Source organism: Heteronotia binoei, chromosome 2, assembly GCF_032191835.1.
Source record: "Heteronotia binoei isolate CCM8104 ecotype False Entrance Well chromosome 2, APGP_CSIRO_Hbin_v1, whole genome shotgun sequence".
Classification (NCBI taxonomy): Eukaryota; Metazoa; Chordata; class Lepidosauria; order Squamata; family Gekkonidae; genus Heteronotia; species Heteronotia binoei.
Genome location: NC_083224.1, coordinates 75175560 through 75191209, shown reverse-complemented (window position 1 = coordinate 75191209; position 15650 = coordinate 75175560). Strand labels below are relative to the sequence as shown.

General features: G+C 41.6%; 1 protein-coding gene across 1 annotated transcript in view; it reads right to left on the bottom strand.

Moving 5' to 3' along the window:
* Positions 1-9327, bottom strand: part of SLC41A1 (solute carrier family 41 member 1) — a 41171-nt gene extending 31844 nt beyond the window's left edge. The window contains exons 1-2 of the mRNA XM_060231321.1: positions 9141-9327; positions 5389-6758 (exon numbers count right to left, since the gene is read on the bottom strand). Coding sequence (XP_060087304.1) covers positions 5389-5772 — 384 coding nt within the window. The 5' untranslated portion in view covers positions 5773-6758; positions 9141-9327. The remainder of the gene's footprint in view (positions 1-5388; positions 6759-9140) is intronic.
* Positions 9328-15650: the final 6323 nt, after the last annotated feature.

Here is a 15650-nt window from a genome sequence, read left to right as displayed (position 1 = left end):
TCCCACCCAAGCCTGTGTAATATATGTATTTTCACATGTCCTTCTTGTTTGAAATCACTAAGTAAGCCAACCTAAAACAGACGTAGCAGTACCTTCACAAGGCTTTGCTTAGGATGACACACCCAAACAGAAAGTAAACTATGACCTGGCACAATGGGATTCATCTCTGTGCAGGATCTCTTCCAAGTCAGTGATCCAGATCCCTCTTTCAGCACACAAAGTTCCCAAGTACAATGAATCTTATACCCATCCCATATACTAAACTCTGTCCCATTACCCAGTCAGCGTCTGAGTTAATATATGTAGTAATTAGCTTTCTTGGCCAAAAGTGAATTTGCTTCCAGGGTGTGTGTATATATCAAAGTAGAGACTTGAGTAACAAATCCCTCAATATGAGTATCAGTCCAGACTTAAGAGATTCCATGTCCCTGCTCCAAAAATGTATCTGCTAAGGAAACCCAGATGAAAAGTGTAGAGAGGTCATGTTCATATCAGATTCTTATTTACTGTGAACAGTTGCTGTTTTCCAATTCATACTTGTCAAATGTCCCCTAACTCCCCAGTTACTACTTAGAATATAGTCACAGATCAGCTTGCAACATCTTAAATTCACAGAACATTACATGTTTGCTGTAAGATGGAACACCTCTACCCTCCACCCTATATCGGCACCCAACAATCAAAAGACACTCAAGCTGCTGAACGGTCAACCCTTGCTCATCTTCTGATGTAGCCATCACCTTCCAAAGACTAAGGGTAGGAGATCTTTTTCTTCAACACTGAGGCCAGGCAGAGGAAGCAAGCTGTCTTTATGCTGCTTCAGGCAACATACTGTTGCAGTTGAATTCCCATGGGTGATCATTAAAACTAGTATAGGAGAAAATTATAGGTGTTGAATTGCAGTGCAGCTTTGTAGCCCAAGCCCGTTAGAAAAGTAGAAGCTTGAGGCCAACAGCTAGGATTAAGCATGGAGAAAATAAATGTTAACTGGCTCAATGTATGGCTAATACCTGGATAGAAAAATGTTTAAGAGACCCTTGCATATGCCATTCTGAGCTCCCTGGAGGAGGATGGAACACAAGCAAAAAGGTTGTGTAAGGCCCCTCTTGGCAAATTGTCCCAGACACATGAGCCATATTTTCACAAGTTACAGCTGAACAGAAGTTGCTCTCAACAATGTAATCCTTGCATTCCATCACATCCCCTTTGGCTAGTCAAAAGAAGCTTTTGAACAGCACCTTATACTGCAATTCTGTACATGTTTATGAAGGAGTCTCAAAGTCCTTATTTCTTGAGTAACCCTGTCCAAAATCAGGACAAGCAGCAACCTAGAACAGGGAATGCAAGAATTCTTGGAGGAGCCTCCTTAGATTTGACAATTAAGGACATGTTTGCAGGGCCAGCAAAGTCTAGCAGCTATGCCTATACCGTTTTTCACAATTGATAACGTGAAATTCATAAAGAATCTCAAATTTGGTAAGTTGATGACATGAAAGTATTTACTTCTCCCAGATGTGGAGACATGTCTCCAGGCACCAATACGCTGCTGTAGCAAAATACACAGATGAAAATCCTTGACATTATACACCGTAAATGAACACAGGAAGTAAACACATATCAGCAAGTGAGGAAAGGATGAATTGCAATGATACTGGAACCCTTTGCCAAGATACTACTAGAGGACACTCTCATGCAGACAGAGGGCAGCAAGTATTTTCTGAAGTGTCCTAGGAAGGTTTCTTGGCCACAAAGTCTCATTGATTTCATTGAGACCTGCTTCAGAGCAGCCATATATAGAATTAGGCTGGCTACTGAGGCTTAACAGATTACATGTGGTTCTAAAAGCATATTACAAATATTCTCTGCCCTCAATGAATTTACAGTCTTCACATACTCTGCCTGCAAACGTGCTGACTATAAGAAGGAAGCACAAAGATTAAAACAAGTTTAATAAAGTCATAAATATCCCATAGTCCCAAATCTGCCCCAAGATACTTCCTTTTATTTTTAAGGAGAAGTGCCATGGCTGAAGCATACCTAGAAGCTCTGCTCCTCAATATAAAATGTAAGGTGTTAACTGTTCTACAGCAACTACATGTGCTCGGGCATGCTTTTTATTCTAGGATCTAGAACAGTTCCTTCTTTAGGAAAATCCTAGAATACTCCCAGAGGAATCTGGCCCAAATTAAGCCCAGTACTTTGTGTAAATATGCATACCTGCATGAAAATAAATTCAAATCAGAGGGTTGCAATCCCTAGTCAATCTATCAGCAAGTGTCCCAAGTTCATTGGCTTTCAAAAACTGCTATGAAATCAGTCTTGCAAATATAGACATAAGACATTTATTTTATTCTCCTTTAGAATATTGTCTAGCCCTTGAAGGGCTAGAGGTCAAGAAAAAGGAATAAACATGTCTGTCTTAAATACAATGTTCAGCACACCCCTTTGGCAGCCCAATCCTTTTTGCTCAAGACCATTCCTTGACACTGAACAGGAGAAAGAAATCTGATCACCTGCAAAAAGACTGTTCCATACCAGTCTGTAACTGCTATGTTCCCTCTCAAAGATCATTCATACCTTGGCATCCTCTCTATTACACAGCATATTATAGTCAGCTCCAGAAACTGGGATCCCACTGTGTGCATACAGAGCTACAGAAAGAGCAATTCTACAGCAGACAACATTTTAGCAGATTAGAACATAATTGTTAATCAGTCCAGAGAACCAAGACACTGAAAAGCCTTATTCTCTTACCCTAAGATGGGATCTATTAAGTTTTCAGCATCCTAAAAAGCTCCTTGAAAGCCTCAAAGAAAGGACAATCCCACAACTTCCTTGAACATCTTGTTCTAAAGGCTGAACTGCTCCAACAAGTTTTGTTTGATGTATGACCTCAACCTACCTGCACCTTAAATGAATTGACTGCCATTCTACATTCAACGTGTAAAGGTGTTTGGTGAAAGCAGGAAGTTTTGAAATGAAAGGACATGCTGCTGCCTCTTTCACCCCTAACCCACAAAACCATCTTCATTCACATAACACTTGCAGCTGCTTTACACTGAATCAGATTCTTGGTATCTTAAGGTCAGTAAGTATTGTCTACTTTGACTGACAGCGGCTCCACAGTGTCTCAGGTTAGGGATTTTCATGTCTCCTCCTACTTGATCCTTTAACTGGAAATTTAGCTAGAGACTGAACATTTTGCATGCCAAGGAGATGCTGTACCACTGAGCCTTGACCCTCCCTCAATTCTTCCTAGTAACAAAATGGAGAGACTGAAGACCAGTCCTACAACCTCAAATCCATACAGCTGAATTGCCCAGCTCAAAAATAAGCATGGAGTAGTTTAATCAGTAACTGATCTGGGAGCCCCTGGCATATAAGAAAACACCAACAAGCTCCTGCTATTAAAAACTGGAATGCTTTTTTTTTGCACAAAAAAGTAATTACTACCACAAGCATAAACTAAATACTAAGATGTTAAGTACAGTTTTGACTTAACAGAAATACAAGATGATTAGTCTTTATTTTCCTAGGGTATTGGCTTTATATTTTGCTTTTATGAAATGCCATTGTGATGACCGAGGTTTAAATATTAGCACACATGCAGTGCCTTGGCCTCCAATGTTACATAGCAGGTAAGCTTTCTAAAGGGCTTTTAAAGAACAACAAACATTTGATAGATGTTTTCCTCTGCAAGTAAGATAGACTCTGTACTGCTCTTCCATCAATGGTCGGCTTGGCAGGGGACAGACTCATGTGAACAAAATTCATGCATTATATTTCCATATAGATCCAGAGACAGTGAACACTTGAACGGAAAAACAATATGAATCTGTCTGTACACAAGGGTAAAGGAAGCATCTAATACGCTGGACCAAAGAGCTAGCAGATGCCTAAACTCTGCAAAAGATATAGTAACTAGCAAAACCAATTCAAACTATCTGACACATAGCATACCATAAAGGAGTTATCAGGACAACCCTATCTTCTCAGGAGGTACTTTCTAATGTTAAAATGCAAAGATGTACTTCAAGAACTATGTTTTATTTTTATTTGGACTATAGACCCAATTTGCCAAGAAGACCAAGAACATATGGCTAAAGAAGCAGCATTGCTGTAGCACTGCTCTTGCATGCTTTTCTTAAGCTTGGCCTAAACTCCCCACAAGCCAATCATGTAAGCCAAAGTGAAACTGAGATCTCAACAAGTATTTAAAAATAAAGAAATATAGGGGAGAGGTTGAAGCTAGGAATCTACTGTACCTAATAACGCTGTAAGGTGTAGGTAATATACACTCAATATTGGATTCACAGAACAACCTTATTCCACTAAACATGCAACCTGATAAAGAGCAGCAGTACTTTAAAAATCAAACTCAAGTAACTACTGATTCCATGCCAGTCATACCCTAAGGCAGCCATAATTTGGAATCTGTCTTATCTAAAGTGCTACCTGGCTGGCTTAGACAGATGAGCTCTAAAGTCAAGGTCTTGGCCTTTTTTACAACATAACAGCTAGCTGGACTTTGGGGCACAGAGGTCAGCAAAACCATAAAACAACTGAAGAATGTCATTTGAGGGGCAAATTTCATATGGCAACTAGTGTTGCATGACAGACCTGCTGGAGATTTCCAGTGGTAACCCTGCACTTTCAGTTTCAGAGAAAAGGGAAAACTAGGTTTAGGGAAAGCCAGATTATGGGCACATCTTTTCAATCCCTAGCTAAAGTGGTCTTTCAGCCGCATAGCAGTCGCTCCAGCTTGTAAGCATTGATGTCACCAGACTTGGCCAATGTACAGCACTGGTTCCATAGTTTTACTGCAGCACTTTGAGTCATTCTTCAATTGGCAGCTCTGCAGGCACACACATTATCACCAATGCTAGGGCTTGAAGCTAGAAATCATTTCTATTATTGAAATAGCAAACAAATCATGCCCTCCCCCAAATTAAAATGGAACCCCCAATTTAAGCACATGCACTCCGGGATTCAGGCTCTTAGGAGAACCCCAGCATGTCTGCCTTTCCAGCTGTGAGGAGTTTATGTTGATCAGGAAAACAGGATTTTACAGATTGTTGTGTTAATAGCATATAGAGATGGATCTTGGTCTGTTTGGCAGCAGTATTTAGAAACAGCCCCAGAAAGACATTGCTAATAACTAACTGAAATCTCATTAATTCTACAACAGCACAGCAAGCTATTCCTGCTGCAGCACATGCTATTGGCTAGCAATTGGGACATACAAACCAATGACTCACCTATGCTTATCCCAGACTAAGTCCATCCCCAACTAGGCCAGGGGCAGCAAGCTTTTGTAGGATTTAAAGCCACCAGCAGCAAACACCAAGTCTAGGACTGGTATACAACATGCCCATGCCACAGTCTTACCTGCACCATGTCCAATACCATTCCAGCAGCTACCGTCCCAAACCCTGCCAGCAGAAAAGGAAAGAGGACTTGCAGCCCAATGGAAAAGGAAGTCTCTTTGAGAGGAGAGCTTGGCTCTGGGCCCCGGTCAGTGCTGGTATCATCACTCTCAGTGGACTGACTGCCATTCTCAAGCAGGGCATCCTCCTCATGTACCCCTTTGGCATTGGCTCGAGAGTCTATCACCACCACCTCCACTCCGACTACATCAGGTCCCAAAAACTCTGAGGAGTCAACTAGATGCTCTCTATCAGGACTGGAGAGACAGTCTATAGACCCAGAAACAATGGGTAGCACCACTCCATTGGTGTGATGAGCTTCTTTTTGTTCCTGCTTGGATGTCATGTTGCAAGATTACGATAGCTTCCACAAACTGTTAATGTACTACAGAAGACAATTGCTAGAGAAGTTTTTTTTTTGCTTGGTGGTTCAGCCAATATGCCTTTTGGCATATAGATACTAACCCCGCTAAGTCCACAGTTCTGTCTTTAGCTGCAAGGTCTGCTCCTCTAGCAAAACCCCCCATCAAGCAGAATCCAGTACTGGAGATGCCAGCCACAGAGCCAGCAGAGAAACTGCAGCAGATTCTAACAAGATCAAATCCACTCTGGATTGCCTTGCCTGCAGTTCTCTCTTAGGCAAGGATCCTTCAGACACAATCCACAAATTGGCTAGATTATTCACTTCTTTGGTTCATAACTTCCTGGATCATTTTCCCAGATCTGTATCTTCCTAGTTTCAGGTCCAGATTTGTTTGGTTATGTTTCTTTTTTTAACAGCAACTGCAAGGAATAAATAGTTCAATAGTTCTTTAGAGATGATGGAAGACAGACTTCCTCTTCCAAAAAAAGGCACACTGTAAATTAGAACCTTTAAAAACAATTTGATGCAAATTTGGATCCTAGCTTTTTAAAAAAAATGATAAAGCTTCTGAATTTAGTTGCCTAGCCAGTTGCTGCTTTATCTACTTCGGAGGATAAGAGACTTGAAAAATATAAGGTTTTGAGTCATCAGTCATTTCCTCCAGAAAGAAAACTCTACTTTCATAGGATTCCAGGCAATTAAGAAAGGCTTGGTTAACAGCTTGTCGCAGGTCTTCTCACCTTCTCCAGCTGCCCATCACGCTCTTTGCAAGACAGTCTGGCTTCTCAAGAGCTGTGAGCAGAGCCAATCTCTTTCTCAGAAAGGAAATCTCTCACCTTGCATCATGTGGCAATGAAGGTTCTTATTTAAAGCAACAGAAGTCCCCAGAGAAGCTTATGCTGTGAGCTTATCCCGTGCTAGACTGAAAAATTCTCCCACTGACGTTTCAGGAATCACTCCACTCTCACCTTTAAAAAAGGAAGGGGAAATACACATGATATAATTTTGAGGTAAGCACAGAACAGCTCTTTCATTCACAAAGTCCCTCCCACTCATGTAGTCATATATACATCAATAGCTTTACTGTTCTTGTTTATGCTGGTGGAATTAGCTCTCCTTTAAAAAAAACACTCTACATGTACAGCCACAATATAAAACACAGCTGTAACGGAAGAGGCCCCTACATTTCCTCTGCTCCTACCCAGTTCCCCTTCCTGATGTTAGACCCCCATCCCAATTGAGTTCTTCATGCACAATTGTCACAGGACATAAAACACAGATGTGTTACATGCACAGGACAAACACCTTTGTTCACAGCTCATGAATTGTGAGCCAACGCGTCTGCAGACAGTGAGCACCCTTGAAACTGAGTCAGGCCATTTCATATCCTCAGAGCTATTCCTCAGTTAGGAGGGACATACACAACACTTCTGGATTCCATAACCTGACAGTTTATTTTCTGCAAATATAGAATGGGGCGGAGGGGAGAGGAGAGGAAGAGAAGAACACCACACAGGGGATGTGTCTACCATGCACATGATGCTTCCAATCCAATAGCTAGCTGAAATTTCTGTGTGTGTATTCACACACACACACACACACAACCTTGGGCAGGATAAAGGAGGGATATTAGTGAACTAGATTTGAGAGCAGTAGCACCTTAGAGACCAAGAAGATTTTTGTCAGATAAGAGTTTCAACTCAATCTGAAGACGGGAGCCTTGACTCTCAAAAGCTTATATCCAAAAGATCTTGTTGGTCTCCAGGAGCTACTGGCCTTAAATCTAGGTTCATTTGATTTATTATTTTATTTATTAAATGTTATTTTAGACCACCCTCCCCCAGAGAGACAGGGCTCAGGGCAGTGTACAACATATCATATAAACATCATTAAAAACAAATTACAACCAATAACACACAGCAGTAACAAAAAAGATGGCATTAAAATTTACAGGGAGGCAGGGGATGGGAGTGCTAGAAAGACTGAACCATCACCGTTCCATCTTTTTGCTCTCCCTAGGCAAGCCTAAAGGCCCACAATACATCAATAAAGTAGCTTTTTTTTTACACCACTAAATTTTATCCTCACTGAAAAGATACACGGACTCCTTCAAATAAGGGGTTGTTTGTCACATATGCCATACACACCACACCCTTACATAGCACTTGGTAGTAAGAATCTGTGACATCCCAAGTCACCTGAATTCATCAATTTCAAAGGCAAAGACATTTTTAGTACCCAAACTCAACCATTTGAAATACTTTTATTCAGAAACTTTAACGAGCCAAACTGGAAAAGTTTTATGGACAGCTGTATGTAACTTTAAAAATTAGCTCACAAAAAGGAAGCACCAAACAAATAGTGATCCTTAGTAAGCCAGAGAAATGTTAGCATTCCAAGTTCCTTGTCAGCCTATGAGTAAGACAGCAGATCATGTAGCATCATCAAATGGTATGCATGCAATACAGGTTGCTGAGAATGAATTTCGGGATTCTGAGTAATCCTCCCAATTTCACAAGCTACTTACAAACACAAGCCTCTTCCAACTGCATGTTACATCGCACAGCCAGCCTCTTTTTGGTATCTTTTTACCTATCCCTGAGTGCAGTGTGACCAGCTCTCATCAGTAGACCACAACCTTAAGATCAGCTGGCTGACAAGCTACAGTCATGACCATGTCTTCTCCACGTTAGTCAGATGCAAACCATCTGCAATTTGAGATCCAGCAGTTAACTACCTCTGCTCTTCTCACTGATCAATAGCACCAGTCTAATCTATTTTATAATGAGAAGCCCCCAACCCAGTCCTACAGACTGACTCAAACACCACTTAGGCTTCAATTCCACTATCTGTGGCATAACTGTTTACCGTCAACCCCATCAACCTTCAAAAAGGCGAAACGCTTCTAGAAAACAGGATTTGAAAAGCAGCCACTAGAGCACAGCAGCAGCATTCCCTAATGGGATCTCACTTCTCGGTCAACATCCCCATCCCACAGCAATCACCTCAACGAGACAGTTTTCCTTTCTCCCATCACTCTTCCTAGCTGTATCTGAAGAAGGGATCACTGACTCACGAAAGCTTATACCCCGCTACCTATTTTGTTAGTCTTCAAGGTGCTACTGGACCCTTGCTCTTGCGGAGCCTCAACTTGGAACAGAAGCCCACGGACAAGCGGCGGCGGCCAAGAAGAAACTAAAGCTAAAGCCTGACCATTCCCGCCAGCCTCGCTCTCCTAAGCAGGCATATATATCCTTTCTGTAAACCCGCTTGGAAGCCACCAATGCCTCCCCATCGGCAGACGACATCCATCCTTCTGCGGCTCCACAAGAGTTGCGAGAAGAACAGACCTGTGCTCAGCAGCAGCTGCTGCCTTCAGCCCCCGGCTTCCTGGCTGCTCTTCTTGCGGGAGCCAGCCCCGAGCTCTTCCCCAGCCGCCACTCGCAACCCCTGCGATGTTGCATTTGGACGAGCAACAAGAAGCCGCTGCTGCGAGCCGAGCAAGTCAGAGGCAAGCAGGATATAACCTCCTCCTTAACTTGGAGATTTGACATCACTATTCTCCAATACAAGCACGCCGTTTCCCTCCCTAATCTCCGCCGATTGGCTCCTTCGAGATGACCTAACAGTTTCCAGTCGGAGCAGAGGCTTAGTGGCAATTCTAGCCAATCGCAGCAGACAGGAAGGCGGGCTTAGCGGCGCGGCCTTCGTCTTCTTGGCCGTGAGGAGGGCGGGCGTCAGGGAAGGAACCAATCGTGTGTTTTCTGGGAAATTACAGGGTTTTGGTTTTTGTAAAATCCCTCGCATGCCTGGGCATTTGTTGCAGCTGTTCGGAATCGTGCGCGGTGGTTTGGTTCTCCAGAGCAGCGGACTGAAAGGGAGCAAGGATGTCTGGCGATGGAGACGATACTAGTTCTGTTAAATTGCAGAATAGACTGGATTTCACGATTCTGAGGAATAACAAATTAATAGTAAACAAGGAAAAAAACACTTCCATGCAAGCAGAAAACTAGCTGAGCAGCGAGAGAACTCTTAGATTTTTTTCTCCCAGATGTTCTCTACTTCCAGAGATGTAAAAAACAACAGAACACAAGGGAAGCAATCAGAAATGGTGTCTCCCTCCTCCTATTTAAAACATTACGGAGTCCTTTACCATGTTATTCTGCTGCATATGTAAGCCAGGCTTCAAGCTAATTCATGCACCATATTGTGGTAGGGGAAAAAGCATACGAGGGTGCCTTGTTTAAACAACATATTCAGCTGCTACATGTGTGCTGTTATAGTACACCCTAGGCGGACATGTGAACAGCAGAGGCAGAGTGGCTCAGAACCTGGTGTAACTAAGAAAGCTTGTACATTGTGGAATTTGTACAGGTAAATTCTTCTTGTTTACCATCATCTGAATTGGGCCTCTTTCAGACTACCACAGGAGAGAGAAAGGCATGTGATGTGATACTTGTCATAGACCGGGTTCCTAAAGCACGTGCAGGCAGGGGTTGTTTTATAGAAAAATAGGTGGCAGAGCTCATTAGCATACCTCCCAGCCAAAAGCAATCCAATGCAAGAAAAGAGCCCTGGGTGAGCAAGGCCTGCTTGGACTGGCTAGAGATCCATGTGTGGGTCAAAAGGCCAGCAAGCCACCCACCACCCAAAATCACATAAGTGGAGAAAGTGTGACATGGGCTTCTCCAGGAGTTAATGAGGGCTGCTGGGGGTGTGGCAAAACTCCTGGTGGCGGGCTGCTCTTCTAATCCAAGGATTGTTATACAGCTGCACCTACTATTCAATGGACAAGGTAGGTGGGGAGGAAGAGGGGGAACCATCAGAATGGTTCAGGAGCTGTGCTCCTGTGAGCTCCTGCTGAATCTGAGGCCTGGTTAAATACATGTGTGTACAGTAATCATAAATGATTATATTTCGCTGTTGCTGCTTCACTGGATTTATTAATTTTTACTGTTTTTAACTATAACAATGTTATTGCTGAAATTTCTTTTTGTGTAATTTTAACAACAGAAAGTAAGATAAACATTTGATAAGGGAAGCACACTGAAACATATATCATTTTGCTGCTCTTTCACCTTGAGAGACACTATTTCAGTTTATTATTTATAACTTCAATTTGTGAATCACTCTGTCCTTGAATCTCAGAGCAATGTTCTGAATTAAAACATCTGAATTAATGTTCTGAATTAAAATATCAGAACAATTAATGGCCCCTTTTCTATACAGATCTAAAGCAACAACAAAATGCTTTTGTTGCATGAGATAGGGGAAATTAATGTGAAGGCCCCATATTGCTCAAGGTTCCATATTGTGTTTCTGGCAAAGCCAGTTTTCCATACTGTTATTGCTGAGTCCAAACTAAAAGGACATACATAATATGATCCAATGTGTGTTTATTTGAAAGTACCAATAACTTCAAGAAGTTTTACTCCCCTGTCAATGCACATAGGGTTACAGCTTTAGTCTGGTATGATGGAATTGCATAATAGTGCAATCCTAAACAGGGCCACACCCTTCTAAAACCAGTGGATTCAATGCACTTAGAAGGGTGTAGTTCTGTTTAGGATTGCGCTGTGAAACATTTCTAATACTGCCACCACAAAATGATTTGCACCACTGACTTAAATTTGTTTGTCACATCTTTTGCTTAATTGCGATTTTCCCTAAAAATTTCAGTGCAGGTTTAGAATCTGGAGCTTTATTTACTAGAAAAGTACAAAGGAGAATGGGAAATTGGAAGAAATAGACAGGAAGTCACTGAAAGTTATTGCTATTTTGCCAAATACCACATTTTTATTACTAAAATATTCTCCCAAACTTTCTGCTTGTAGTAAAAACAGCCAACACAAATAGCTCTGTGGAACCATTTAAAACTCAGGAAAATGGTACAGGGGGAAGATGTAAAAAACACTCCTCACATGCTGCAGTCCTAATCCAAATTAGAACCCATATACCTGAAGTTTAAGGTTTAAAAAGTGTGGGAAGCTCTAAAGGTGGAACACCCAAGCACATGACTGAACCATATAGTTTAATGCCATGCTGACCTTAGGGCACGGGTATTCCCATATTTTTTACAGTTCTTTGGGATATGACAGTAGGATTTGATCTGTGTGAAAGTATAACTAAACAATGGGGGGGGGACGTGACACGTTATATCCTGATCTTCTTAAATCTCAGGAGCTAAGCATGGTCAGTACTCAGATAGGAGACCACCAAGGAAGATCTTGCAGAGGAAGGCAATTGAAAAATCACCTCTGCTTCTCACTTGCATTGAAAGCCCATTTCTGGGGGCTCCATAAATTGGCTGCGATTTGGTGGCACTTACTTACATATAAATGAGAATATGACTGTTACGTGGCTTAGAGTCAAACGTCGCCGAATGCTGGAATTTTGTGAGTTCCAGGTATGTGATTGGTCTCTAGAAAGCCACTGAGGGAGGAAACCCTAGTATGACTCAAGGCTGTGATGGTGTGGCCTTTGCCTGATCAGAATTCTGCCCCTTCCCCTTAGTCTCCATTACAGGAAAAAACAAGTACAGTATCTATATTTTTTTTCTTAGATAAATGGCACAGGAGCAAAGAGTTTACTTTCCTTCCCCAGTGCTGCAGCCCCAGTCTTGACTGCCTCCTTCTGCTAGCTTTCTAGAACCAAACCACGCATTAGTTCATTGTATCACCTAAGAGTGCACATGGAGGAATGTCTTCTTTGAAAGGACCCCCAAATCAGTATCTGCCTACATTCGGAAACCATGTGAATTCTCCACAGTGGTGGTAAAGTAGCATTAAAAACACAAAAAGAAACATTTAAACAGCAGGACCAGATCTACATGTTTTTTGAGAGGGGCAAAATTAAAAAATGACACTCCCTTATGGGCCCATTCAATAGAATGGACTCCATACCCAATTCCACAAACGAACAGTAGCCTATTTCAACAGTGATTACAATAAAATACTTTACTTCTGGGCTGACTGCATCCAAAGCCTGGCAGTTCCAATAGTACAAAAGTGAAGTTCTTTTCTGTTGAAATGAACTGCTATTTTAAGAGCAGAACTATAAACTCACACATGATTATGTACTCTGAAATAACTGCAAAAGAAAGCCAAGAGTCTTATTACACAGGGGCTTAATTTACATTGGTCTTGAAGATAAGTGAACAGAGTTCTTACCATTTTATGATATGTGTCTGAATGTGCCCTAATTGTACCTTATGTCCGTTTGACAATGTATCACTATCTTAAGTTATTTGTCCAAACCGGAAGCTTGGTGAAAAGGTTGGTTTTTCAGACAGCTTTTTCAAAGGTCTGAGCAGAGCTCACCCTAAGTTGTTAATTAACGAGACTTTTTCAGCATTGATAACTGTGTGTGAATATCCAGCAGAGTGTGCCACAGCTTGAGCACGTACTTCTTCCTCTACTTCCCCCCCCCGCCACACACACAGTAGCATCACGGTTAGGTCTTACTGGTAAACTAAGTACAGAAGTCAAGGACTTTGGCTTGTGAGGAAACAATGTAGAGAAATGTTGACATGTTCAAGTCAGCTTCTGGGTCTAAACAGAAAATCAGATCATCAACAAGTTCCTGAAAAAAACCCATTCTTAAAATATTTACATAGTACAGCATTTGAAGACTTTTTCATCCATTTTCATATTTATTTTTTATATAAGAAAAAGCAGAATCCATATTCTTCTCAGTCAGCGTATATAAATAATAAGCTGTGTTTTCCTCACTCCAGAACATCAATTTTGCCAAGCTTTGGACAATGAATTAGTGTTGCAGGGATCAATATTGTACAAAAACAGACTGACGGGTCTTTGAAGGAGCTTTGTCAGAACCTGGATCTGTTAGACCCAAAGGCAAATAACTATCACCAGCATTTCAGGGTATCTTCTAAGGCTAAGATGACATTTACTGTTGTCTATTTTTACATCTCTTCTGTGAATGCTTTTGGATTTCAGCTTCAAGGAGGGGCCAACCCTTTGCACTTACAAAAAGGGGTAGTATGCAAAACTCCCCTGATAAAATAAATTTACTGTGTGGAGGATTATGATACATCTTTCTTAAACCTATGCCTGTAAATATCTCAGGAAATTAAATCCTTACGCTACCTTGGTACTCCAAAGCCTCCACTTTCTACCATAATCTCCCCGCTCTTCCCCTCTATTAATCTTGGCCATTGTCCATCTGAGTAGTCAATCAGTTTGACTAATTTGTTGCACTTGTTACCTGTAGTCCCCTGTAGTGGTCTAAGAGCAGTCAAAGGGTTCCAGCCATCTGGGGGTGTGGCTTTGAATGGACCTTTCATGTCTTCTTTCTCCAGATCGTTGTTGTGCTTCCTTTTAGGCTTTCACAGCTGTCTTGGGCTTGAATTTGGGCAACCTAACTTTCATGTGACTTTCCACTCTAGCCCTGTCTTGACATGTGATTTTTGGCCAGAAGTACAGCTGTCTCATTGGGCATTGACCCAACTGTGGCCGTAACCTAGGCATGAGTCTCATGCAGGGTGATTCTTATCTGAAACAACAGATTTCAACTGCCCTGGCCTTACGCTCTAAAAATGCAAAGCAGTTTGCTCACATACTAGGCATGTGCTTTACAGGATGCAATGCTGAATGCCAGTTTCTCCCTTTTTTGTACAACCCAGATAAAAATATTTTCATATCCTGTGTTTTATGAAGTCACAAATTCCTGTGCAGCTGTGCATTCAGTGACAAAGAAGCACCTGTCAAATAAAAATCTAAGCACTTACATTTCTCCTCCCCATCATCTTTTAACAGGACAAATGGATAGAAATTTGAAGAAAATAAGATGAGGGGGGCAGAGGTGGTCCAAAGATAATTCAGCCAATCCCTTCCTCCTCCTGTCTATGTATTGTTTATACAACCTGAACTGAATTTGGCTAGGGCAACAACTGGCCTGGGAGCACTGTAGGATGCCAGAGACTGGCCAGGGCTTTAAAACAGATACTCATCTACCCTGATCATTACTTCAGGGGATAATACCCCTTACCTCCACCTTATAGATGAAGTCTTTCGGCAGGAATTTTACCCAGCATAAACCATAGGAATAGCTCAACCCACCTCACAATTTTAAGATTGAAAATGATTATTAAAAGCACAAAGAGCGTCCTCTGTCTGTTCTACTTTGTGTTCAGTCATGAGCTGTGCCTTGGATTTCCAGAAGAGGACCCCAGAGGGAGACAGAACTCAGTGAAAGCATAGGAAAGCACCAATTAGATGTGCTTAGTCTTTCTTGGTGAATTTATCTGTTAACAGGATTTGCAAAACAATTGCATTCTCTTTTAAGTCAATACCCCCCCCTCCATTTCTTTTATCTGCTTTTCAGTACTGGGATAAAAATTTTCCTTTTGACTGAACTAAGTGGTTATGGGAAATCTACTGCACACTGTACATGCTGAAGGACTACTCAGCAAAGCTATCTTGAGTGGCAAAAGGGATTAATCTTTGCAGTATTTTCCCCTTACACTTGATAGTTTACAGACTGGTAACCAGACATTATCACCCTATTCTCAGTTACTATGAATAAATAAATGTGAAGATGCAGTGGAGATTAAGATAACTGCTAAAGATTTAGAGGAAAACCTTGGCTCAAAAACTACTATTCATGGATTTTTGGAACTGGAAAGGAGTCAATCAGGGCATCAGACCTGAAGATCCATAGATGGCATCAGACAATACTTGGCTGCAAGCAAGGTAGTCTCTAATGGCTGTCTGGGTTTTATAACAAAGTCACTAGGAGACTTCAAGATACGTCTGTAATGATGTCTAAGGACTTTTTGTGCTGTGGTTTAAGTGTTTATGGACTGATTGAGTAGCAAAATACATGTCACCATATTGTAC